The 25,938-nt window shown below is 40.2% G+C and overlaps 1 protein-coding gene across 3 annotated transcripts in view; it reads left to right on the top strand.

Moving 5' to 3' along the window:
• The window catches only part of USP40 (ubiquitin specific peptidase 40), a 62,546-nt gene that overhangs the window by 1,684 nt on the left and 34,924 nt on the right, over positions 1-25,938 (top strand). For all 3 annotated transcript variants that reach the window (XM_037524251.2, XM_054700174.1, XM_037524252.2), the window contains 11 exons: positions 1,843-1,910; positions 3,415-3,528; positions 4,727-4,891; positions 7,159-7,305; positions 9,432-9,575; positions 11,481-11,609; positions 15,966-16,061; positions 17,462-17,569; positions 22,119-22,416; positions 22,941-23,022; positions 24,451-24,622. In XM_037524251.2, coding sequence (XP_037380148.1) covers positions 1,843-1,910; positions 3,415-3,528; positions 4,727-4,891; positions 7,159-7,305; positions 9,432-9,575; positions 11,481-11,609; positions 15,966-16,061; positions 17,462-17,569; positions 22,119-22,416; positions 22,941-23,022; positions 24,451-24,622 — 1,523 coding nt within the window. The remainder of the gene's footprint in view (positions 1-1,842; positions 1,911-3,414; positions 3,529-4,726; positions 4,892-7,158; positions 7,306-9,431; positions 9,576-11,480; positions 11,610-15,965; positions 16,062-17,461; positions 17,570-22,118; positions 22,417-22,940; positions 23,023-24,450; positions 24,623-25,938) is intronic.

Raw genomic sequence — 25,938 nt, 5'->3', positions numbered from 1 at the left:
ACCCAAAACAATCATACCATGCCTTTTGGAGCAGGGAGGTTTATCTGCAGTCCTGAAATCTGAAAACTGACCACCTCAATCCCAAACACCAAAGATACTAGAGAAGGAATTATATGTAAGAAACAGAAACCCTTTCAAATCAACTGAATAAAAAAGGGATGCTCCCAGAAACCATCCGCAGGATGCTGGCCCGACCCCACTGGACCTTTGATTTCTTGCCCCTAACCTCAGCGTGTCTGTCCCATTCTCACCTCTGCACACTAAGACCAGGGTCTTACTCTCTCTCCCTTGATTTCACTTTGAACTTTACTTTGCCCTCCCATGACCTTGCTTGGGGCCCCAACTACAAAGTCAGGTATAGCTCTCCATGGTGGCGCGTGCTCGGAGGACAGACACCTGTATCCAGCAGTCTGGCCCATCTTGAGTAGGTCATCTTTTCTACTGCTGCCATATTTATCGAATCTTCATGACATTTTTTGTTGCTTCTACACTTAGATTAGAAATCTCCCGCTGGAGATTTTAGTAAATATCATCATCCCCTTCCCAGGGTCATTCCGATGGATTGGACTGTGTGTGAATTTAAGAGTAGTATCTCTTGTTCTTGACTCCATCCTTCCATAAAAATATCTCCGGGGTACACTCAGTAATTCTCCCATTAGAAGTTTTCAGTTTTAATAAGCAGATTCCCAGGGAGGGTTAAAACTGTTCTAAGTTTTAATACAGTTGAAGTTAAAGGGCAAGTTGAAGTAGAAACGTAGCCTTAACAAGACTGAAGAAGGTAGTCGTGTAGGGCGGGCAGGTCATGGACCGTGTCCCCAGGGAGAACAGGACTGAGGGCCGCAGGCATCTTCCTCTCGAACAAAGGGGCTGCCAGCCAAGCATGTGAGTAGACATCTTAGTGGACTGAATGCTCCTTGTGAGGCATCGTTGCTAATGCCCGATGAAGGGGACTGTCATTTGGAGAGAGTAAGGACTGTCCGAGAGTTAGCAGAAAAACTTTGGAGCTTTATAGAATTATACTTTAAGGAGTGGGATTAGATTGGGCTCTCGGTTCAGCGTGTAGCTAAGAATGATGGGAAATGATTGTAGAAGTCCTGGCTGCTAAACTTCCATCTTTAGGCTTGTAGTTCATTCTTTCCCAATTCTGCCAGGAGCTCAGGAGGAGGGTAACTTTCCTAGCAGTCGGGCAGCAGTGGTTTTCATGGGAGACAACACCATCACTTCTCTTCTCTGCCTGGAGCATATCAAAGTTTCCCAGCAGGAGTTTCCAACTAGGTGTGAATACAGACTTTCCAAAAGGTTCAGGTATGCCCCCTGGGGTAGTATTGAATTATTAAAAAGTTCTGGAAACTGGCACTAGGTTGCTAACTTATTTTTTTAGGTAAGATCACTATCTGTTGTGCCCTCCACACAGAAAAGAGATTTTCATGTTACAGAAAGGCAAGGCACGGTCTTTCTCACACAAGGGAGGCTGGAACCTCACAGGTGTAAGTGAGCACTGGCAGCGCTATCATATATTGTGTCTCCTGATAACCCTCCCGTTGCTTTTGGGGCCTACTACCGTGGGCATTAGGAGCCATCAGAGATTTCTGATGTAACTGTTTTTCATTTTGTGTGAATAATTTTCTTTTTGTAGATTCTCCTCACTATGACTTTGGCATGCCACTTTATAGAGTCAGTGGTTAAAAATGTTACATGAAAGTAAAAATGTGTATAGTAAAAATGCCATAATCATATTTCTGAATCCATAACTAATTTTACTTACTGATGGTCTTGACTTTCTAAAACAGTTTTTAAAATGAAGTAATGTTATTTACACTCTGTTTCTATTTTTTTGTTTAGAAGCCTTATTTTCTCTTGGTCCAGAAGAGCTTGGTTCTTTAGAGGATAAGGATAAACCTGATGCCAAGGTACTATAATCTGTGATTTACAGGTGTTTTTCTTTTTCTTTCTTTTTTTTTTTTTTTTTTTGGCATATCGAGGGAACGTCTTTTAAGGAAGGAGTTGTGTTCATTATTTCTAGAAATCAGTTATTTTATTAATTACCAAGTATGCTCTTTATTTTCAGAAAGTTATTGGCCAGTACTCTACTGGTAATAGAATTTCCTTTCCAAGAATTACTTTTCCAAATACAGTGCCACTGCTGCTTTCTAGACACACCTCACTCTCCAATATGTTTATTCTTTCTTATGCTCAAAGAGCTATTTGCAAATTGTTTATACTAGTCTGCCAGAAAAATCCATTTAATATACTTACTTGTAGTAACAACAAAGGGTAGAGGCCAGTATTATTTCAATTTGGTATTCTGGAAATAAATTGGTTAATTTTAAGCGCAGATCTAATGTTTCTTCCCTGTATAAACTTCGCTCAGCAGCTTATGACATGCAGACAAAATCTGGGTTTCTTAATAGGAGTGTCCCGTGATCAGCCCAGGGCTTCTCAGCTCACCTGTGTGACCAGGGCCAATTTTTTGCATATTTTTTTAAAAAAATCCTAATCTGTTGCAGATTATATTCTTTTTTTTTTTTTTTTTAAGATTTTTTATTTATTTATTTATACAAGCACTGGGTATAGTCAGAAGTGCGGGAGGGTGAGAGGATTCACCAGAGCGGGGAGCAGAACAGGCAGACTGACGAAGTACACTGCTGAGGGGAGCAGCGAGCAGCAGGAGAGGTCTGCGCGCCATGTGGGACCCTTGCTAGTGACTGGGGATCGAACCGGTGCTGCAGAGGCTGCAGGCAGCTTCGCAGCCCAGCGCTCAACCGCTGTGCCACCGGGGAGGCCCTGCAGATTATATTCTTATAATATGTGAGGAACCTGTCATGGAAATGTCAGGTTGCTGTAAACACTCTAAAGGCCGATTCTCACTGTAGATGCTTAAATTCAGGCTGCAGACCAGTCACTAGCAACTTTGTCAGTCTGTCCAACCCTCTTCATGCCAAATGAGGCAACAGTGAGTGTGGAAGAAAGCGCACAGGGTGCAGCCAGCTCTATTGGGTGTCCAGATATCCTAGAGTGAGATACTGTCACCTGAAAATTTCTCATAGAGAATATATATGTAGCTGAAATATTTTAGAGAAAGAATGATCTATTAGAGATGTAAATTACTATCTGTAATTAATTGGGTGGTTTTTAGGGCCTATTTGGGCTTTAATATTGATCTGGACTTTCTTAAGGTAGAAAATTCCAGAGAGCTAAAACTTTTTGCACTGAATTGGAATTTTCAAAGAAAACTAAATCTTTGTTTACCCTTTATAATATCAATTTATTATAATTAGTTCATAATAAGGTAAACTTACAATGACGTATCATGTAATTTGTAAGCGTTTTCCTGAGCACACTAGTATGCAGTTCTTTTCAAAAGACACAACACTTAAAAGACTTCACCTAGAAACGCATTTGTTCCTCATTCAGGTTCGGATCATCCCTTTACAGTTACAGAGGCTGTTTGCTCAGCTTCTACTCTTAGACCAGGAAGCCGCATCCACAGCAGACCTCACAGACAGCTTTGGCTGGACCAGCAATGAGGTATGAAGGTCGGCTTTTCTAGGAATTTACCAGGAAGAATAAACACTGGTTTAATGATGTTAATCTGACTTTTAAAATTTTGTTACCAGTACTCAGGATAGTACTTAGATGTTTACTTCTCACATTAAATAATTATAAACCAGAAATATATATTTTAGACACTTGCTATAGGCAAGCATAAATTTCTGTGATTTGGGTTTGGGGAGGGGGTTGTGGATTCAGGGAACACGTGTTAGAACTGACTTTTCCAACTTCTGCCCAGAGAATCTGTCTATAGTCTCGCTGAGATACAGGACCTCTTACATAGGAATTGCTTATCCTTCTATAGCGAACTGCTAATCAGCTGAAAAACCTTCTCAGCAATAATATTTTGCTGTCATGAGGTGCTTTGTGTTTGAGTCTGACTATTCTGATTTGAACTGTTGCATCAGTGAAACAGCGAAACCCTTCTTGGTGGGTCTTTTCCTTTTGCTATCCTGCCTTTCTCCTGACTCTTCATTTCCATTCTGTGCCCCCATGTGTAGACATTCTCTCATTTTTCTGTTTGCATCCCTGGAGGGGATTTCACTGTATACAAACACTAAACACTTGTCAGCAGCACATTATGGTGCCTGTTGTCAGTGTTGATGAGCTGTCTGCTATGCAGTCAAACAAACCAGGCCTGCCGAATAGATTTCCTCTTATAGGGACAGGTGTAGGGACTGCCACAGAATTTTACAGAGGCAGTGATCAGAATGATGTTATGTTGCTTCCGACAATAAATGCTGCACAGCGGTCTGAGAACGGGCTCCTTAACTGCATGGTGCTTGTGGTTGGGGGATAGCTTGGGCTGTGGAAGGAAAGCACAGTAGCGGGGTATCCCCTAATGGGGTGGTCAATTTCTGGTGTCAGGCTGGTGCTGAGAGCCAATTCCTTTTTCTTTCCTTGTTTAAAAACAACCACTTTATTGAGGTATAATTCACTTGCCATAAAATTCTCTCTTTTAAAGGGTAGAATTCTGGGTTTGTTTGAATTTTTTTTTAGTATTTTCACAGAGTTGTTCAGCCATCTCTGTACGTAATCATCACCTCACAGAAACCCCACACCAGTCAGCAGCTCTCCTCTACCCCTTTCCTCTTGTGTCTTGCTAATAACACTTTTCAAATTTGTTTATAAGTCTGAAGCCCAAAATTACACTGAAAAATTACCTGTTTTGCAGGAAATGAGGCAGCATGACGTGCAGGAACTGAACCGCATTCTCTTTAGTGCTTTGGAAACGTCCTTAGTTGGGACGTCCGGCCACGATCTCATCCGCCGTCTGTACCACGGGACCGCCGTTAACCAGGTCGTTTGCGAAGAGTGTCGGGGTGTCAGTGAGAAGCAGGTGACTGTGCACGGGTACTTGTGGCGTGAATTATGATTCATGCTATTAAGTCTCTGACCTATATACATGAGGATGAAAGTATTCATTACTAGAAAGTTTTTTATCTGTTTTTTATCTTTTACTCTGGCTACACCTGTGTCATCAGTTTATTATCCGGATGGTCCCATGTGATCTGTAAGAAGCAAATAAAACTTAACTTTAATCTTTTAGTCAGTACTCTAATAGTTGGAAAACTGATTTGGGGGATATTTACAAAGAGGTCTTCCTGAGGGACGCCAATATCACAGTTGGTGGTTAGAATAGTATAAAGAAAGTTAATTAGGGAAATAATAAAAATAGAGCTTACTCAGGAATATTAAATGACAAACACCTATAATTAAATATTGGATTTGGTTTATTAATATCCTTCAGAAGGTTCATTTGCGTGTGTGTGTGCTTATGTTTATTATATATGTATATGCAGAGCTATTATAATCCCATTTTAACTAGTATAACCTTTAATTCTTTGTTGTAACCCAGATTGCCCATTTAATCTAACTGGTAATTAGATATTGGAAAATTTGCTCATATAAATATAATTCTGTTTGCTCTACAAACCTTACGCTGCAAATGGCTTCGTCACTATAACAGTAATGTTGCTTAATACAAATTTCCTTATGGCAAAAGCTATAGAAAATTTCTGTGTTTTGCTATATGAGTGAAAAATTAAATGCCATATTTTAAATGTTGCAGTAACTACTTTTTGGAATATATCAATATGTATATATTTTTCCTCTTCTTTTTTATTTTTTATGAAAGAGCTGGAGATAAAAACCATTTCTTGGCCCTATTGCCTATGCCCTTAGAAGGTTTGGTCAACCCAGTTTGGAAAGATGAATATGTTGTGTGTGTGTCTTGTGTGTATTGCTGTATCATAGGCTTATCTGTAATATTTCACAAAGTGATTTTATTTAAGATTTTATTTTTGTGTGGAAGAACTGGCATGTAATCCAGAGGTGTGTGGGGAGGGTGTGATTCACCAAAAACTGAATGGGGAGCAGAACAGGCAGTTCTACTGAAATACACTGCTGAGGGGAGCAGTGGGTGAGACAAGAGAGATCTTTTGTGCCATGTGGGTCAGTTCCTTATCCGGTCCTCGAACTCAGGTCATTGTCACAGTAGTAGCGCTAAGCCTTAGCCTCTAGGCCACCAGAGAGCCCCACAAAGTGACTTTAAAGCATAGTGTGAATGAGGGCACATTATATGCACACTTTCCATGCATATATGATAAATTTCATGTATCACTTTTATTACTTTAGATTTCTTCTAACTAGTGCTGTATTTATGGTCCTTATAATGCTTTCAAGTAATACTATTGTTCTCACACACGTAAAACTATAAAGATGATTTAAACTTGTCAAATTATGTTTATTACTAAAAATGTGATAATTCAAATATATTTACAGTGGAACGGCAGGCTCTCATTTTGCAAATGTCATCCCCTTAGTTTTCATGGGATACCTTTTTATCCTGACTCAAATGATTTTTTTCTTGTAACTGTTTCAGTACACCTTAAACCAACTTTAGCAACAGCAGCAGAAGAAATGGAGTTTATATTGGGAGTCCAGTCCTGCCCTTGCTATTCTAATATAGAGACTAACTCAACACTAATAAACCTTGCACATACACATCTCTTAATTCAGATATGTATTCAGTGATTTATTTCTTTTACTTGCAGTATAGTATAACTCAAACTAGGTCCTGATAGATTTTAAGTTAAATTGCAGTTTGGTTTAGAAAGGATAATTTAGTGTTGCGCGTTTCACAATATCTGATGAGAAGATCTGTGCGTTCATGTGCTCTGTGGTTTTTTTTTGTTGTTTTTTTTTTGTTGTTGTTGTTGTTTTTAAGATTTATTTATTTATACGGGAACCGGGGTACAGGCCAAATGCATGGGAGGTTGAGAGGCTTCACCAGAGACAAAGTGGGGAACAGAACAGGCAGACTGACAAAATACACTGCTGAGGGGAGCAGTGGGCACGACAGGAGAGGTCTGCCACACCATGTGGGACCCTCGCTGGCCGGCCGGCCGGGATGGAACCAGTTCTGCACAGGCTGGGGACAGCTTCACAGCGTGGCGCTCAACCGCCTGCGCCACCAGGGGAGGCCCACATGTGCTCTGTGTTTTGGGAGAACTACATCTGATTATTCCCAGTGTTTAAGTTGATGATGTGTTTGTGAACCTCTGTGAAATCGTTTTCTCAATGTTATTTTCATGTGTATTGCAGGAAGACTTCTTAGATCTAACAGTAGCCGTCAAAAACGTGTCCGGGCTGGAAGATGCTCTCTGGAACATGTATGTAGAAGAGGAGCTTTTTGACTCTGACAATTTATACCACTGTGGGACTTGCGACAGGCTGGTCAAAGCAGCAAAGGTAAAGAGAGCTGCCTTCTCTGAGGGTGCCTGCTTAGAGCCTAGTAGCAGAATGTCTGTTAAGTGAAGTCAGCCTGGGTGAAGAGGTCTGGGGGATCCACGTTTCGGTCCTAATAAATACTAGGGATTGGAAAAGACATTTACATTATGTATTTTAATTTTTATAGTAAAAATTTTTTTTAAACTTTCAACCCAACAATTCTTTTAACTTCTGTCTGTCCTTGGAAAAATTTACATGTACCTCAGCGTTTCTTAAGTGTACCTTTTTGATGTCCTCCCCACATCCCTGCTTTCTGCAAGTTACCTTTAGGAAAAGACAGTGTTTTCATTTCTGCCAACCAAGAAACTTGTCAGGCTTTCCCATCATCGTCTGCTACTGTGAAGAGAGACGGTTTTCTTCATTTTCTGAAAAAGCAGTTACTGTACAATGTTCATAAACATCCCCCCTCATGCTAGCAAATCTAATTGCCCTTTCCTCCTCCCCCAGTTGGGAATACTAGATTGCTTATTAAAGGGCTTGACAGAGTTGCAGGTTTCTTTTTGTACAGCATATCAAAATGGAGGATGAACAGGATTTAAGCAAATGATTGCCTCTGTAGCGTGCCGTCGGCCCTATGCTGTCTCTGCCTGTACCCAGGGTGACTGCCGGGCTCAGAGAGAAACGAGCTCAGTCCAGTCAGTGGATTTACGCACTGACTTAACTACCACAGGGACATCTTTGCAGTTCCTCTGTGATGGCAAAGATAGCACTGTTCCTCGAGCTGACAACTGTTGAATTTTCCAACAAATCAAATGAGGACTGATACTGACTTGGATCCTGGAGATTATAGGTGGAAATATACTAAAAAGCAGTGAACCCCATGCCTGTAACTCTCACAATAGGATTTAAAGCCAGAGTGAATTTTAGATCTAACAGTAGATCTTTAAACAAATTGCTTAAAGTGTATTTTACTTCCCTTTGTGAAACTCAGATTTATTATTTGGTTAGGCCATATTTTACTTTTAGTGTTATAGCTACAATGTAATAAAATATAAACCATGTGACTAGAAAAGTCTTGTGAAGATATTTATACATTCTTAGTATTGGGTTGAATTTAATTTGCACATTAGTAAAACATAGCCTTTTGCTAGACAACAGAGGTTTTTTGGTGCATCTTTTTGTATTTTTGGTTTAGTTTCCTTTTAACAGAAATTTATCTTGATACTTAAAAAAAAATTTTACTCTAATTACATTTAATTCATTGTATTATTAATTTAGGTTTGGTTGTACTACCTAAATTAATGCAGATTTTCTTGTTCTGAGCAGGCTTCCTTCTTTCAATCACATTAGAGTTGAGTTACAATCTTTCTACATGTGTGTTTTTTTTTTTTTTAACCCATTCTCTTTGTGGAATTGTTAGTTGAAATGTGTTTTTCAGGATCTTAGAGTTACATGATTGTGTATTCTTTTTTATATGGGGTGGGGGATTTTTTTGCTCCCTCCCCTGCACATGCTGTTAATACAAGGAGTTTGGGGAAAGCTGGCAACTTAAATAAAAAGCACCTTAACTTAGTATTTTGTTTTAGAGGAAGGAATCAAAGCAGAAAGACCTTCTTGTCTACTTTTAAGAAGACTAAATGTAACGCCCAATGAATGGATTGTATCACCTGGGGAGTTAGAGCACTTTGAAAATTATGGATCTTCTCCCCAGGAAAATATACATACCCATCAATTCTCGTGTAATCCTGGGGTTTGGCTACATTGACACAGGTCACTAGGACTGTGTGTCTGCTCGGAGACATGGAGACTATGAGGAGGGACATGAGGGCCAGGAGGCAGGTAGGAAATTGGCACTGCTAGAGGGGGGCACACCTGCCTGCAATGTGCTGCTCAGGTGGCTTTGATTTTTAGGCTCCCAACTTGAAAAAACAGAATTGCGTTGTAAGTTTTCCGTTATAAATGAGTTTAATGAAGAGTTTAATGAAGTTTAATAGATGAGTTTAATGAAGAGTTGTATTGAATTCATAGTGATGAGTATATGTTTTAAGGGTTTCTCTTAAAACTGTTCATAAGTTTTTTTTCACATCTTAAGAAATGTGTCCTTTTATGTAACTTTTTAAAACCTTTCAATTTTTTTCTTTTAACAGTCGGCCAAATTACGTAAGCTGCCTCCCTTTCTTACTGTCTCATTATTAAGATTTAACTTTGATTTTGTGAAGTGTGAACGATACAAGGAGACCAGCTGTTATACCTTCCCTCTCCAGATCAATCTCAAGCCTTTTTGTGAACAGGTTTGAACTATTTTCTTGTGAAATTGCATCTTTTCCCCTCTCAAACTTGAATCTTTTGTTGACCTCATTTTCACTTGGCTTCTTGCAAAATCTTTTTGTCTTGGCACTACTGACATTTTGAGTTGGCTCCTTCTCGGTTGTGGTGGGCTGTCCCTTGCCTTACAGGGTATTAAGCAGCACCCACCTCCTAGATGACAATGGCACCCTACCCTCTCTCCATGTGGTGGTCCACTAGGATGTCTTCAGATCTTGCCAGAGGTCTGTGTTTCTTAGGGGTAGCAGAGGTGTCCTGGCAGAGAGCTGCTGGTTTATTGCAGTTCTTTTTAATTTCTAAAGTGTGGATTTCTCCTCGGTTCTTTTTATTAAATTCTCCTTGAAAAGGCGTTGAAAGAAAATTTAAGAACAAAATTAGAAATGACCCTGCATTAGGAAAAACTGCCATTACTTGTCCTTTGCTACTTAGACTCAGTTTGCATTAGATGCAATAATGAATATACATCTAGAAAGCGAACAGGCAGCTGGAGCTTCACAAGTCTAGAATTTGTAATCTTTAAGACATGGGACACAAAAATTGTGAAAGCAAATTAACTACTCAGTCAACCTACTTTATACACCATTTTAAGATGTTTTCTGTATAATTGCTGTGTGTGCTAAAAGCAGAATACAGAGACTGCTGCCTTTCTTATAGATCTTTCTTTCTGTGTTGATTAAGAACAAAACATTGGCTAGCTGCTGTTGAATTTCTGTGTATAAAAGTTATCCTTGTTTTAAAGTTCTGAGACTCAGATGGCCTTCTACTTCAAGCTTAATTACTGAGTTTTTCAGGGTTTATTTTATTGCCTTAATTACCATGCAACATTCCAGGGTTGTGTTTGCCCTGAGCCTGTTATTGGCACACACATAGTAAACAGTTAATTTATTTGACACCCCCTCCCCCCATTTTGTGCCTGAAAAAATTTTGTCTTTTTATAAAAAGTAGTTTGTCAAATGATTTTAACATAATCTGAAATAATAAAACTAAAAGAAAACATTGATTCTTCTTTAGGGAAGTGACATTAATTTTACTTTTTGATTGCTGTAGTAATGCAAAAACATAGTGATTTTGAATATTTGTGTATAGCTCTCTTTTGCCTGAGCGAGACATTTAAAAAAAATGCCACTTACTTAAAAAGTAGTCTTTAAACAAATAAGCTCCTCTGGTAATTGGTAATCCCTCAAAATCTCTCTTAACCTAAAATAGATTATTTTTTTTAAATGGTGCCCGTGTAGCTAGGTGTTCACCTGTTGGGTGGGTGAACATAATCATAAAGCCCAGTAATGATAGAATTAATAAGGCAGAATTAATAGACCAAGAAAGAACATTTTCATTCCACCCCAAACCAAAACCAGTTTTCATGACTCTTCGTAGCTGCTAAGTTCCTGTTCTGTGCGGAGGACTGAAAATTCAGGAGGTCGTGGTGGAATTGACTCTAACATTGAGGGACATAGCAGCTGAGTTGAATACAGACAGATTCAATCAAAGCAGCACAGCGCATACAATGCAAGGATGGTTTTCTCTTGCTTAAAATTGCTAACAGACTCCCAGTAGGGGAGTGAACCTCCTTATCACGTGGGCTTACATCATCTCAGACGCAGTCTGTTAAAATATGTCCTGCTTGGATATATTTTCCTGTTGGGTGGTGTGGTGTAACTGGCATTAGCTCAAGGATAGATCATTTTCAGTATAAAATTAAGAATTATAAAATTTAAAGCCAATTATTAGAATTTATCTTAATTTACTCTTAAATAATGATAAACAGTGAAATTTCATATTAATTTCAATAGTTGAATTGTTTTTTCCCTTTGGTTACGTGTCTTCCTGTTTTATGTAAACCGCGTCAGTGTTCATGTTCTTTATTTTTGTAGAGTGAACTGGATGACGTGGACTATATATACGACCTCTTCTCAGTTATCATCCACAGAGGCGGCTGCTATGGAGGGCACTACCACGTGTATATCAGAGATGTCGATCACCTGGGAAACTGGCAATTTCAAGTAAGTGTAGAAATTGGTCTAGCCAAATCTTTGCAATTTCCTTTCCTGGTCCTATTATTTGGGGGAGGATAATATTTTGCTACTTACTATACATTCCTCTGTAGAAAACATTTGTATATACTGAAAGTGAGCACAGATAGGAGTTTCAAATTTTTATTTCTAGATAATTTCACCCAGAAAATTGTGAATATAATATAAACCTGTTGTGCATACACCACCTTGATTCTCCAGTTAATATTTTGCCAGGTCTGTGCAGGCACACACTGCATGTGTGTGTGTACGCGCTGCACATTGTCCTCATTAGCAGTGAACCGTTTGACATTTGAAATTAAGTTGAAGACATTGGACCCCTTACACTCAGCAGCTTCAGTGTGTTTCTCCTGAGAGCAAGGCTGTTCTCTTGCATAAGCATAGCTGAAAATTAGGAGCTTTAATGTTGATCGAACACTATTACGTAATATATAGTTTATATTTGTATTTCCCTAGTTGCCACATCCAAATCCTTTAGAGCCGGGTTTTCCCCCTCCAGTCGAGTCCGGGGTCATGCCTTGTATTTAACATCTTCTTTAGTCATCTTTAATAGCTGCCCCTCAGCTTTTATTTGTGTTTCAAGGCACCAGCCACAGGTGATCCCGTTGCCTGTATTGTCTCCCTGTGTAGTTGGAGCTGATTCTTGTCGTAGTACTGTTCTTCGCCTGGCTTTCTTACATCGCCAGTGTCCTGGAGTAGAGCCTTCTCTCCCAGCACACACCTTTTCAAATAGTTATTTTAGCTTTATTTCATTCTTTCTAGAAGATGAAGTTGAAGTGTTTTTCTTTGATTCTGAGAAGCTTGTCAGTAGGTCTAACAAATATTTCTTAGGTTGTTCACTTATTTTTTTCTCCTTGCCTTGTCTTCTGCCATTCTCCCCCCACCCCTTCTTCCAGTTATGTCTCCATCTGCTGTAACCTTTTCTTCCCAACTCCACCAGGTCTCTCCTCAGTCTTAGAAAATGCTCCCATTGCTCTCTGCCAGTTCATCTCCCACCTCAGGAAGTATGTCTACTTGGCTCAGTGCCTGACTAGCCAGTCAGATTTCAGACAATGTTCTAACTGCTGGGAGTTATTCTCTGTCTTCTGATACATAAAGCAGCTATCTGTAGTTCTGCCTTCACATTTGTCCTTGAGATTGTGTGCAGAGGTAGCGTCAGGCTGAGGTGAGGTCGTGTGTCATGATTCCTCTGTCTTCCTTTTGGCTTGTGCTCTCTTGGACAGCTCTGCTATTTTGCCTTCGTTCTTTGGAATTGATTTTCTCTCTTCTTGCAGTGTCAGGCTCTGCTCCAAGTTCTGTCGCTTGCCTTGTGACCCCAGGGGCAGCAGACATTCTTTCACTGGGTTTTGCTCTCTGCACAGCTTCTCCAATCTTGAAGCTGTTATTTCAGCAAAACCTTCTTCAGGCTTTCATGAACAGCCAGAAGTCACTTTCCATTGCTGCTCAGTTTATGTTCTCACTCATGGCTCCTGTCAAGCATCTCATTGGCTAATTTTTCCCATGTTGTTCTCTCCTCTAACAATCTGGTTTTCATCCAGAGATTGTGGTATCCAAGTAACAGTTCAGTGCTCTTAAGAATTTCCGTAGGTACATCTGCTGGACACTGCACGTCTCTTTACCACCTTTACCTGAACCTTCTCTCGGGCCTAGAGATGAAGATCCCAGATATTCTAGGCATGGCTGGGTATTGTTACGCTTCTGGTTTGGCAGTTTCTTCTTCCCTTTCAAGGGACTTTCCCTACGTCCGTGGAGCTCTCAGTAGGTGCTGTCTGCAAGGAACAACTCATGACCAAACCTCATGGAATTTTCCCCAATGAAAGCGAACATTTTAGTCTGTCGAGTATCTAGAAGATGATCCCTTTCTTCTGGCAGTCGACCATTAGTTGTTCACAATGTGACTAATTTTGACTGAAGAGAGCCTGCTCTGCGCCCCCTTTCTGGGGCCTTTGCCTCGCTGACAGTCATTTCATTCTGAGCGCCCTTCTCATGTTTGAAGAAGTGGGGCCAGAAAGGCTTCACAGCTCACCCCTAGGGATGGGTGCCTGCTGGACCAGGCTGTGCCCACAGGTCAGAGGTGCACACTTGTGAGTAGAAGAGGATTGGGTTCAGCCTGGGTGTCAAATACTGGGCAATGCCAACCTGCCTCTCCCCTCCTACCATTTTTAAATCTTTCGTTCCATAGTAAATGTCTTTATACATTAACTCTATTATTTTGTTCTGTGTTGATAATTACAGTGTCTGAAGACTTTGTAAGTGTGATTTATGTAGCTCCTGATTCTATTTCTTTCATAATGTTGTTGTTTTAGACTGTTGGGCATCTTGATTGATTGGTTTGGTAAGAGCGTGACTTGAGGCCTGACTTGAATGTCCCTTCATCCAGGAAAGAGACAGATTCATCTCTACCACGTGCTTGGGTCACCAAGAAGCCTTAACAAATTTTCTTTCTTTCTTTTTAACAGACATTTATTCTTAAATACATAGCAGGCTCCAAAACCCTTAACATTACAGCTGTCAGAGACGACAGATTTTAAGGCAGGAAGTCCAGAGTGGAATTAAGGGTCACCATTGCCTCAGGCACAAGGGACCACTTTTGCCAGATTTTGTATTCTCCCCGTGGCCGGGGCCCCTTCCTTTTTCCTTTGCTTTTAGGGGCTGTTCCTTCTCCTCCTATTTCTGCTTAAATGCCTCTTCCTCCTCCTCCATGTCCGTGGCCTGCTTCTTAGACAACTTCAGGGCTTCTTCCCTCCACCTGCCACCCCTGACCCTGGAACAGCTCTATAGTAAGACCTTGTCTTGATAGTGTACAGCCACATGGCTTGTGTGATTTGGGCCACAACCCACACGAAGACCTTCTTCTGATCCCAGTGCTGAGAGGAACTGTTTTTCCACCTTCACCTGGTGTCGCAGTCAAATCAAGTCAGTTCCTCATGGTCCTTCATTGTGGAATAGATTTTTTCTAGGTCATGTTTATGAGCACATGTAGCCATTTGGGATTCCTGGCCTCTTGCTGGGTTCTGTCGTTAGGATATAATCGGACAAACGTGTTGGTCTTTATCCCGGGACCTGACGTAGAGCCCCTCAGGGTTTGAGTGATGAGCTTATCTCTGGTTATTCGTAACAAACCCCTGCAACCAGCCTGAGTTTTTGCTAGTGAAGTGGCCCTGGTGATTAGGAGAGAGGAGGGAGTGAGTGAGCTGAGTCCGCAGGGATGGGCGGAATTTCATCAGGCCAACTCAAGTGAATGAGATTATTTTGGATGGAGGCCAGAAATTTTTATTTTTTTAAAATTGTATCTTTTGAGATAGCACAGATTTACAGCACTGTCTACATGACGATCGCATCCTAAGTTCCAGTAACCTTCGACTGCAGTCAGTCCAGTGAGCTCCCTTTCTCCTTTGCACCCCACCCTCCATCGGCCCCTTTCAGAGCCTCAGATTTCAAGGGTTGATTTTGGTTTAGTTTTGTGTGTTTCTTTGCTCTCTTTTTTTATATTCCACATATGAGTGAGATCATCCCGCATTTGTCTTTCTTCTTCTGGCTTACTTCACTTAGCATGCTCCCCTCCAGCTCCATCCATGTTGTCACAAGTGGCAAAATTTCATCCTGAACATTCCATCATGTTTATGTTCCACATTTTCCCAATCTGCTCCTCTGTCCAAGGGCACTTAGGTTGTTTCCTCAACTTGGCTGTTGACAGTAGTCCTGCCATGAATATAGGAGTGCAGATGTCGCTCGGTATTGGTGTTTTGCGTTCTTTGGGTAGATGCCTAGGAATGGAATTGCTGGATCACATAGCACATCTATTGTTAATATTTTGAGGAACCTCCATACTGTTTTTTATGGGGCCTGGACCTGTCTACATTCCCACCAACAGTGTCAAAGGGGTCTGTTTTCTCCACACCCTCACCAACACTTGCTTCTGACCAGAAATTATCAGCTCATTACCATTTTGAACTGAATGATAAGGAAAACATAACATATCAAAATTTGTGGGATGCAGCTAGTGTAATACTTACTGGGAAAATATTGGTGTTTTGTGTGTGTGTGTGTGTGTGTGTGTGTGTGTGTGTGTGTGTGTGTTGTGCTAGAAGTTTTAGTTAATCTCATTATCCCAACTTTCAGATAATGCCAGAGATAAACTTGTCCAGAATTGTCAACCAAAGCTGGAATTCAGAGCTAGTTCTGCCTTAGCCCAAAACATAAGCAAATTATTGTGATGTGCTTATCGTTTTTTAGTCTTAAAATCTCCATAGCACAAACATTTCTATTTTCTTTGTTATCTTTGAAGATTAGTGCTAGAAACTTAAAATTTGTTTTTCCTCCTAGGAGGAAAAAAATGAGCCAGATGAGAAATTGAAAGATCTTCAAAATGAAGAGGAGACTGATGATCCAGTGATGATTGTAAAAGCAATCTTACTTCAGGTATACAGAGAGAGCATGGTTCTATTTGTGCATATATTTGTATGTTAGATAAATAGTGTGTGTGTGTGTGTGTGTGTGTGTGTGTGTGTGTGTGTGTGAAAGAGAGAGTGAGAGAGAGATTTAGTGGGTAGTGCTAATATTATTACTGTTAATAGTTTTCCTTTAAAATAGTCTCCATGTCTTTTTAAAATTTTTATTAAAAATTTTCTGGTTATAAAAGACATATGTTTTCGTGGTGGATAGTTTGAGAGAGAAAAAAACCCTAGACAATCTATGAGGAAATAAAACAACACAAATAAGCCAAATATCCAGATAGTCATTGCTGACACTTTGAATATATTTTTTTTTGTGTTTGTATTTGAATTGGACTATGATTTGGGGGAGAGTATTATTGTCATTTCAAACAGAATTGGGATTGGCTTTACATACTGTGTTAGAATTTACTGTTTTCTCATGTGATCCTTTTAACGTATGTCACCCCTAAAGTTATGTTCCCCTTTTCATTCCTAGTGTTGGTGATACCTCAGGTGTCTGCTCAGCTACCTGTTGTAAGGGTGGCAGGTGTCCTTTCACTTACTCCTTCCTTCTTGAACAAGTTCTCACACTTCCTGTAGGGACTGAGTTGAGTCCTGTATCTCTATCGCCCTGTGGCCCCTGTCTCAAGGCTCCCATGGCGAGACGCCGCAGACTGGGGCTTACACAACACACGTCTGTCTCCTGACAGTTCTGGAGATGGGGTGTCCGCTCTTAAGAGGGGTTTGGTTTCCTTTGAGGCCTCCCTCCCTGCCTTGCAGATGCCGCCTTCTCATTGTGCTCTCACAGCCTGTCATCCATGCGTGCACGTCCCGTGCCTGCTGTATGTCCAGGTTTCCTCCTGTCATAAGGACATAGCTGGCCATTGGACAAGGACCCACCCTGAGACCCCTATCCTGGCTCACCTCCCTGAAGCCCTACTTCCAAATGCAGTCACAGTCAAAGTTTTGAGGGAGTAGGCACTCAACATAAGAATCCCAGTGGGGGACAGGTTTTCATCCACGACAGTCACTTCTTCCCCCTTTAGAACTTGTTTGCACTCAGAGCATTCGGAGAAGACGTGAATACCCTTGTTTTGCACTTCAGTGTTTCCTCTGAAAAGCCTGTCGTCCCAAAAGTTTACCAAACCTCACAGTGCTGTTTGGACTTTGCTCTTTAAGTGATTAGACTATAGCACATGGGAGCTGGCAGAATTCAAGTTTTCTAAACTGAATCTTAATCTACATTTAAAATTTCTCTTCTTTTGAAATAAATATGGTAGATACACTTACACAATTAATTAGCTAGAATCCTGTTGGTCCCTCTCAGCTCATAGCATCGCAGTTAAATTGCCTCAGATTTCCTTATCATTGTGTATCTTTCTTCAGGAGGAGAGCAATCTAATTCTCGTTGATCAACTGGGCCAGAAACTCTTGAAAAAGATAGGAATATCTTGGAACAAGAAATACAGAAAGCAGTACGGACCGCTGCGAAAGGTAACGGTGGTGTCTTGAGCGGAAGCGCTGTCCCAGGAAATGTTGGTTACCATCCCACCACCACGGGTCCCTGAGAATGAAATCAGAATTTTTGTGCAATGATTAGAACTCAGTTACATTACTTAGTAAATATGAAGTAACTTGTTAAGGAATCAAGAAGTAAGCAGAAAAAGGAGAGGACAGGACTTCTAATAAGAACATCAGAGAATGTCACAAAGTTCACACCCTAGAGTTTATCACTTTCCTGAACGTGGTCGTGGTTGTCAGGTGCTCACCCAGATTTCACTTGGGCTTGCTTCCCCACAATTCTGATCAGCTTGGTGATCTGGCTTCCTGGCCTGTGATGACATGCAGAAACTGCTGCTGCCAGAAACAAGGTAACAACTTGACTCCAAACAAACAACCCAATGGCAGGACACTTAGGGAACATTGCGAGCTCTTTCTGTGGGGGAGCGAAGAGCTGAAACCCATGTTTCAGTGCATCTCTTAATTAGACCAGACTCACAAAGGAATGTCAGTCCAGTGACCCCGAGTAATTCGGTTTGAACAGGTCTTCAATCAAAGTGATTGGATTGGTGTTTCAATATTTCAAGGGTGCTGTATTAGCTGTGAAGGTTTTAAAAAATATAAATACCCTTTATTAGTGTGAGGAAATTAACTTTTACTCATTCATTGTTGACTGATAGAGATTGACTTTGATTAGATATGTGTGGTCTATTTATATCTATTGATAAGCTCTCACAGCTTTTCTCTTATCCATTAATGTGGTGAATTCTGTTGAGTGACCTTTTTAAATGCTGCTCAATCTTACATTTCTGGAGTCAGTCACACTGAGTCGTGGTGGGTTTCCATGTCTTGTTGATACGGTTGGCTCACATTTTATTAAGGATTTTTATGTTGATGAGAGTTACCACTCTTTAATTTCCTTCCTTTCTTTCTTTTTTTTTTTTTGTACTGTCTTTGACAGATTTTAGTGTCAGACTCATAAACAACTTGGGAAGTATTCCCTTTTTTTTTCTATTCTTGGAAAGAATTTCTCTAAGTCTGGTTATTATTTCTTTTTAAAATGTTTGATTAAACTGTTTAGACCTGGAAGTTTTGTAAGATTTTTGAATTATAGTTTTAATATCTCTAATTATAAGATTATGTAGATTTTGTCACTTCTTGCATTGTTTCAAGAAATTACATTTTTAAGGATTTTGCCCTTTTATGATGTCAAATATATGGACATAAAGTGGTTCAAAATATCTTGTTATCTTTTCAGTATTTGTAGGAGCTGAAGTTATTTGCTCTTGTACATCCTCGATACTAGTAATTTGTGTTTTCTATTTTTTTTTTTCCATCAGTCTTACTGGGGACCTATTAATTTATTTATGTTTTCAAAAACAAACTTTTACTTCTGTTGATTTTTTTTTACTGCTCATAGGTTTTCTGTTTCCTTGGTTTCTGTTCTTATTTGTAATTATTTTCTTTTATTTTGGGGGGATTTAATTTGATCATCTTTTTCTAGATTCTTGGGTTGGTATCTCCGCTATACGTTTCCTTCTAAGCACTGATTTAGCTGCAGCTGAATTTAGAATGCTTTCTTTATCAGTCGGTTCACAACATTTCGTCATTTCCCTTGACAATCTCTTGTGATTCATCTTTGACTGATGAGTTTTTAGAAGGGTACTGCTTAATTTCCAAATCCTGGGAGGAGAGCTCTGGTTATCTTTTAGTTATATCTCAGTATAGTGTGCATTGTTTATTTGCTTTGTGTTTATCAATATTTTTGTATCTGCTTAAAGTCTTCAACTTCAATCATTTTCTTTTCTATTTGTTTTTTTGCCCCCATTATCTCTTCTTTCCAGGACTCCAATTACATATGTAATATTTCTTTACATGTCATGGGTGTTCAGTTACCTGCTTCAATATGGAACTTTCTATCCATCTGTTTCCATGTCCTCTGCCTCTGTCTTGCTGTATCCAGTCTATTAAACTCAGTCAATGACCTTTTTTTTTTTTTTTTCAGATGTCAGCTGTAGAAGTTCCACTTATTTAATGTGTCCATTTTTCTGCTGAAATTCCCTATCTGAACCTAGTCGCCCATCCTTTTCCTATAAGTTAACAGATTTATAAAGCTGTTTCCTATTAAAATATCTGGATTATTTCTGGGTCTGTTTCTATTAACATTTCTACTTTTTCCTTAAAAATTGACTCTTATCTCTTGATTGTGAATTACATTTTCCTGTTTATTTTCACGTCACATAATCTTACATTGTCTACTACACATAGGGGATGATGTGTAGAGAGTAGATTATTTTTTGTTCTAAAGAGTGTTGCATTATGTATCTTGATCCTATAGAAGCTTCCTTTTTGGGCTTTGGTTGGATAGTCTTGTTGTCAGTCTCAGAGTAGCTCTTAGTCCCAGGGTACCCATGGACTGTTCTCTGAAGGCAGAGTTGAGCAGATTATCATCTGTGGGCAAATTAGGACCTACTGCCTATTTTGAACAGCCCATGCTAAAAATGGTCTTTAATTTTTTTTTTCTGGTGGAAGGTGTTTGACTAAAGCCAAATTACTATAGCAGTTACATTTTTTAAAAGATTATTCTTTATAAAATAATTAATTTCCATTGGAGTATATTTATGAGACTGTATCAAATTTTTAAATTCTTTTATTGCCTTTATACCCAATATTAATCATCCAAAGTTCAAACTTCCTTCCAAGTTTTCTTGTTTCAAATCCTGCTCTTTCATTCCCTGAGAAATTTATTTTTCATATGGTCAAGACATTTAAAGTAATTGCATTTTCTTTTCCATCAGTCAGATGGTAAATCAATGCCAAATTTAAACCTGATTTTTTTAAAAAATTTGAGTTAATATTGGCTTAAATTTGAAAATGGCTCTTTTCTTTAAATTGTATATTTATACTTGCATGTCCTCTAGCCTATCTCCTAGCCCACAAAGCCTAAAATATTTACCATTTGGACCTTTTAAGGAAAAGTATGCAAGGCCCGGCCAAAGACACAGCCTTTGAAGGACATCAGTGGAAGCCTGGGGTGTTTGTCACCTGCTCTGATTTGGCGGAACTTGAGCCCGTGCTCTTTCTCCCCAGGTGCAGGCTGCTAAAGTCTGCTCAGATCTTGAACCTCCTGGCCTTTGCTTTCTGCCGGCTTCCTTGGCTCTGAGGCTGTCTGTGTACCTTTCAAGAGCCAGCCAAGGATGGAGGGGAAATTGGATGCAGATTTGGGACACTTTTATAGTCTTTTCTCTCTCCAGACTTTGGAGAGATTCTCAGATTCTGTTTCCATAGCCCAGTTAGCCTCCTGCCGTTGCTGGAACTCTCTTCACCACTCACTTGACCAGCTGGGGTTGAGGGGGTTGGTATGTGATTTATCTCATTTGCTTCCTCCCTTCCCCTCAATGCTTGCTGTTGGCTAATTTCCAGCAGTTGTTTTCATTGTTTTGTGTAGAATTTACCATTTTTATCAGGAAGATTTTGTCAAGAAGGCCATTCCAGTAAAAGTTTTCTACCATTACTAGAACCCGAATGCACTGAAGTTTGAGGTTTTAAAGGGTTAAGCTTCAACTATGAAGCAAAGGGAAAATTGGCTACACAAAAATGTCATTACTCAGAAATTTCAAATTGTTGCTATTTTATTGTACCTATAATTAGTCTCAAAGTCCATTCACTTTTATGCACACTGTTAACAGTATTATCTTTGGACCGTATGTTCTCTGCCCTTATGTTTTGGATAAAATAATATTTTTGATTAGAGGATTGGCCACAGATTAATTCTATGAGAAAAATGAAAAAAAAATCACTTTTCTTATTTGATGGATGGGTTTAAGCTAGTGTTGCATCTAGTTCCCAAGTGATTTTCTGTATAAAATATATATTTGTGCTGCAGGAAAGGGAGGGGGGCACAGGACCAGAGAGGAGAGAAGAGACTGGAAGGGAGAGGGGGTACACAAGCCCAGCTGCTGTTGCTAGAAGAACTTACGAAGTAGTTTCCAGGATTATGACAAAGCTTTTTGTGCTGTGATTTCCTGAGCTGGCCTGTCTCCTTCCAGGAAAGACAACATTCAATTTAGTTGATGTTATTTGTGTTAGTCAGGCTTGTAATCAGTGCTTTATCCCAACAGACTTTGTCTGGGATGCTGGCTTTCACAAGGTCTTCTGTTGTGCCTCACTGTGTGATTGCCTTTGTTCATACTATGTTAAGATTATTTTAAACATTCCAAAAGTGTTTATTCCACCCAATCTGTTTCAACAAAGTTGCCACTTTAAAAAAGTGTCACTGAGGTATAATGACAGTATTTTTTTAGAATGTGGCAGGGCAGTTTTCCTCCTTAATGTAACTATTAGGCTGTTTAACAACACTAATTTTTATTAAATGTTTTAATATGGCCCAAAAGGATTTTCTTTCCCTCCTAGCTGACCAGGCCAAAATTAAAGGTGACATTGAAAAACATCTAATCACAGAAAGGAAGAAAAAGTTTTCTTTTAATCATGACTAATTAAAATTTTTTTTATTAATCTAGTGTTTGTTTTTGTTTCTTTATAGTTTTTACAGCTTCACTCTCAGGTATTTCTGCTGAGTGCAGATGAAAGTACAGTCAGTCTATTGAAGACCCATTCTCTCCAGGCTGAGTCTGACACCCCAAGGAACAGTCAGCAGGCTTTCGAGACACTTACTGCAGAACCCCAAAGAGTAAATGATCAAACCTGCCCCCACTGGTTTGATATAAATGATTCCAAAGTCCAGCCAATCAAGGAAAAAGATATTGAACAGCAATTTCAGGGAAAAGAAAGTGCCTACATGTTGTTTTACCGGAAATCTCAGTTGCAGAGACCCCCTGAAGGTATGGGCAGTGAATGATTTGCTGTGTTTAAGTTAATGACTTCAGAAGGTGAATACTGAATGCTGTTTAAATTTTTACCCCTTTAAAAGATTTACTCTTGGAACATTTTAAAATATTTTAAAATGAACAATAAGAAATATGTTATGATAAATGAAATCCAACAGTCTGTCATTGCATACAGATTACATATTTCTATTTAATTTTTCTCTCTGTAAGTTCTATAATTTCCAGAATTTTTACAGCAACCAATTATTGCATTTATAGTCAGAAAGAAAATAGTCGTCTTCTTAAAAAGTGTATTTAAAGAGCATTGAAGAAATAGAACTCCTCCAACTTGGTTTACAGAATTGGCTACTTTTCATACGTTCTGATTGTTTTATTTTTCACATGGGAAAACAGATTCCGAGAAAGCTCGTAATCACATAGAGAGTTAGTAGTTTTCCAGGCGCCCATCACAGGCCTTCCTTGTTTGCTTTGCTGCCTTCTACAGCCAGATTTCATTTAATGCACAGTTTTGTTCACAGCTCAAGGCAATCCAAGATACAGGGTTCCATGTCACTTGCTGAATGAAATGGATGCAGCCAACATCGAACTACAGGCAAAAAGGTAATTTTCACTTCCTTTTAGAGTTTGAATGATTTTTCTGGAGAATGAAGATTTAATGTGGATCTTAAGCATTTAATGATGAATATTAAAAAGAAAAAGGTGAGTAAGCTCATGCTAGTGTCTCTTCAGCTGCTGCTGTATCGTAGTGAGTTATCCCTGTCTGTGGGAGTGAAGGGACCACACACGAGTGGCCACTGCTTGGGTAGGGCGGGAGCCCTGAGATGGGGAGAGGGACTGGGGAGCACACAGCTGCGCTTGGTGAGTTGTGTCCTGGGCAGCCAGGGCCTCCCCTGGCGCAGAGCCCACTGTATTTAAGTTGAGTGAAAGCGAATGTGGTGGCAGGCTAGAGGTGGCAAAAGGAAGAAAATACAGATTCTGCACACTCTTAGGTTTAATGTCAATATGATTGGGCACAAACCTGTAATGATCCTTAAGGAGATGGTTTGTGAGAACCTGTGGTCTCAGCCTCCTCTTGTGAGGCCTAATCTCAGATCCTGAAGAACAGGTTATTTGCTCTCTGATCAGATTGGGCTAGGAAATGGATGTTCCGCTTTCTCCCTGTGGACTGACCATATGGCAGGGAGGTGTTCAACATTTTTATCATTAACTGGGAGCTGGGGAAGAGAGATGAAAAGTAAGTTGAATAGCAAGCCAAGATCAGGAAATCTTGACAAAAAGTAAGACACTAAAAAGATCAAAATTTAATAGCAAAATATTTTAAGTGTGAAGAATAACCTGCGTGAGCGATGTGGATTAAGAAGTTGGTATTTAAAAAAAAATAAACAGCCCAAGAGGTTAGTCAGCCAGCAGTAAGCTCTTCAATATGGTCGGCAAAATAGTGCCATCTTTGACCACAGTAGAGAACTGTATCTCGTCCTGCTCCCCTTTCATCAGCTGTCTGCAGCAAAGGGTTGGGCCCTGAGCTTCCAGGCAGCTGCTTGGATTCAGAGGAGCAGCCAGCGCCAGGCTGCTGAGCACATGCATGTGGACAGGGTGGAGGGTTGGGAGGGTCCCCAGAGGGGCTTCGGTTAGCTCGGAGGAGAGACTACTGGGCTCTCAAAAAAGCCCAGGTGAAGGTGGCTAACGTGGCAGGCCCCACAGTTAGAGGAGCCCACTTCTAGCATTTTGTTCCTACGGTTCCTATAATCTCAGAGTTGGGAGACTCGTGTCTGGATTCGTTCAGGGGATCCTTGCATAGTGTGTGCTGGAACAGTTTTTCCTTGAAATTCAACAGCAAAAGTGAATTTTTGCTGTTCATTGAGAAACTAAAAGTCAGGTTGGAGCATGGAAGCAAGAGTGTTAATTACAGTTACTTAGCTGGAATAGGGAAGTTGTTTGTAGTAGAAATCAAATATTGGGGATTTGCGATGCAACAGTGTCTTGGGAAAAACAAAGCATTTATATATTTTTTTCTGTTCCTCTTTAAAGGTCAGAATATGATTCTACAAACAATAATTTTGAATTGCATCTCCACCTGGGCCCTCATTATCATTTCTTCAATGGGGCCCTGCACCCAGTTATCTCTCAAACAGAGAGCATGTGGGATTTGACCTTTGATAAAAGAAAAACTTTAGGAGATCTCCGGCAGTCCATATTTCAGGTAAATTAGCCTTGTTTCTTCTTAATTTGGACGTGAAGACCCATCTCAAGTTGGAGTCTCCTTTCTGAAATTCGGTTTACGATATAACTATTTATTTGTCAAAGCTGCTTGGAAAAATGCTATGTCTGTCACGTCCATGGAGGGGTGGCCCAGTGTCTCCTTACAAGTAAGTCACGCCCTCAGGCAGACTCGCAGTTCCTTCCAGCAGGTTCGCAGGTGGACGGTCAAGTCTGCTAATGTTCTGTTTTGCAGGAATAAAGAGTAGATGGTTGGGAAAATAAGTGAAAGGGAATCTTCCTTTAAGAGAAGTGAAAAGATGAAGATCAGCATGCTGCCTAAAACCAAGAACAAATGAAATGATTCACTTTTCTGTCACTGGTAGGGGAGAGCTCTCCTCACTGAGGATCCCAAGTGGGGGGGCACCTGCTAGTCTGGGTGAAAGCGCCACTGTGTGCCCGCTGGTTGTAGTGGTCCCTAGTGTTTACAGGGCTTTTGTGTGCTCACACCCTCTGGTTGGGAACCCCAGGGAGGCCTGCTAACCCCATTTCAAAAATGCGGCCCATGACTTGCCAGCGCCGTAAGTCCAGCTGTGGGAGAAGCGGCACTCCAGCCTGGCCCTCCTGCGCCTCCTTCCTCTCACACTTCTCCCTCCAGTTACTGCTGGCGAGGGCGAGGGGCACTAGCAAGTGGAAGGGTTTATTGTTTTTTCAGAAATAAAGTAGTTTTCTGAAAAGCTGTATCAATTACCATAATTACAAACTTTTTTTTTTAATTTCCTCTTGTTAAAAAAAAAAGGCAGGCCAATTTCTTTTTTATCTTTGGTTGAGTTGAATAATATTTAAATGTTGGATCAGCATCAGGATTTTTAAAATTATGTAATGTTTTTGAACTTCTGCATTAAAGCCTCATTTCTTTTCTTTTCTTTTTTTTTTTAATTTATTTATTTATACAAGAACCCGGGTACAGGCCAGAGGCGCGGGAGGGTGAGAGGATTCACCAGAGACAAAGCAGGGAGCAGAACAAGCAGAAGGACCAAAGTATACTGCTGAGGGGAGCAGCGGGGAGACAGAAGAGTTCTGCCACTCCATGTGGGAATCTCCCTGGCCAGCGGGGAATTGAACCCGCGCTGCAGAGGCTGCAGACAGCTTTACAGCACTGCGCTCACCCTCTTGTGTCACCGGGGAGGCCCTAAAGGCACATTTCTGAACCAGTCCTGACTGACGGTGCTGCTGATACGATGACGTAGAGTCAGCCCTCTCTAGGGTGACGTTTCGAATGGCAAGGACCTTCCTCACTTTCATGTTTTAGAGTCACTC

The sequence above is a fragment of the Talpa occidentalis genome, unplaced genomic scaffold, assembly GCF_014898055.3.
Source record: "Talpa occidentalis isolate TD23 unplaced genomic scaffold, MPIMG_talOcc4v2.1 talOcc4.3, whole genome shotgun sequence".
Lineage (NCBI taxonomy): Eukaryota > Metazoa > Chordata > Mammalia > Eulipotyphla > Talpidae > Talpa > Talpa occidentalis.
The sequence above is the reverse complement of the archived record's forward strand: the minus strand, read 5'-3'. Positions and strand labels throughout refer to the sequence as shown.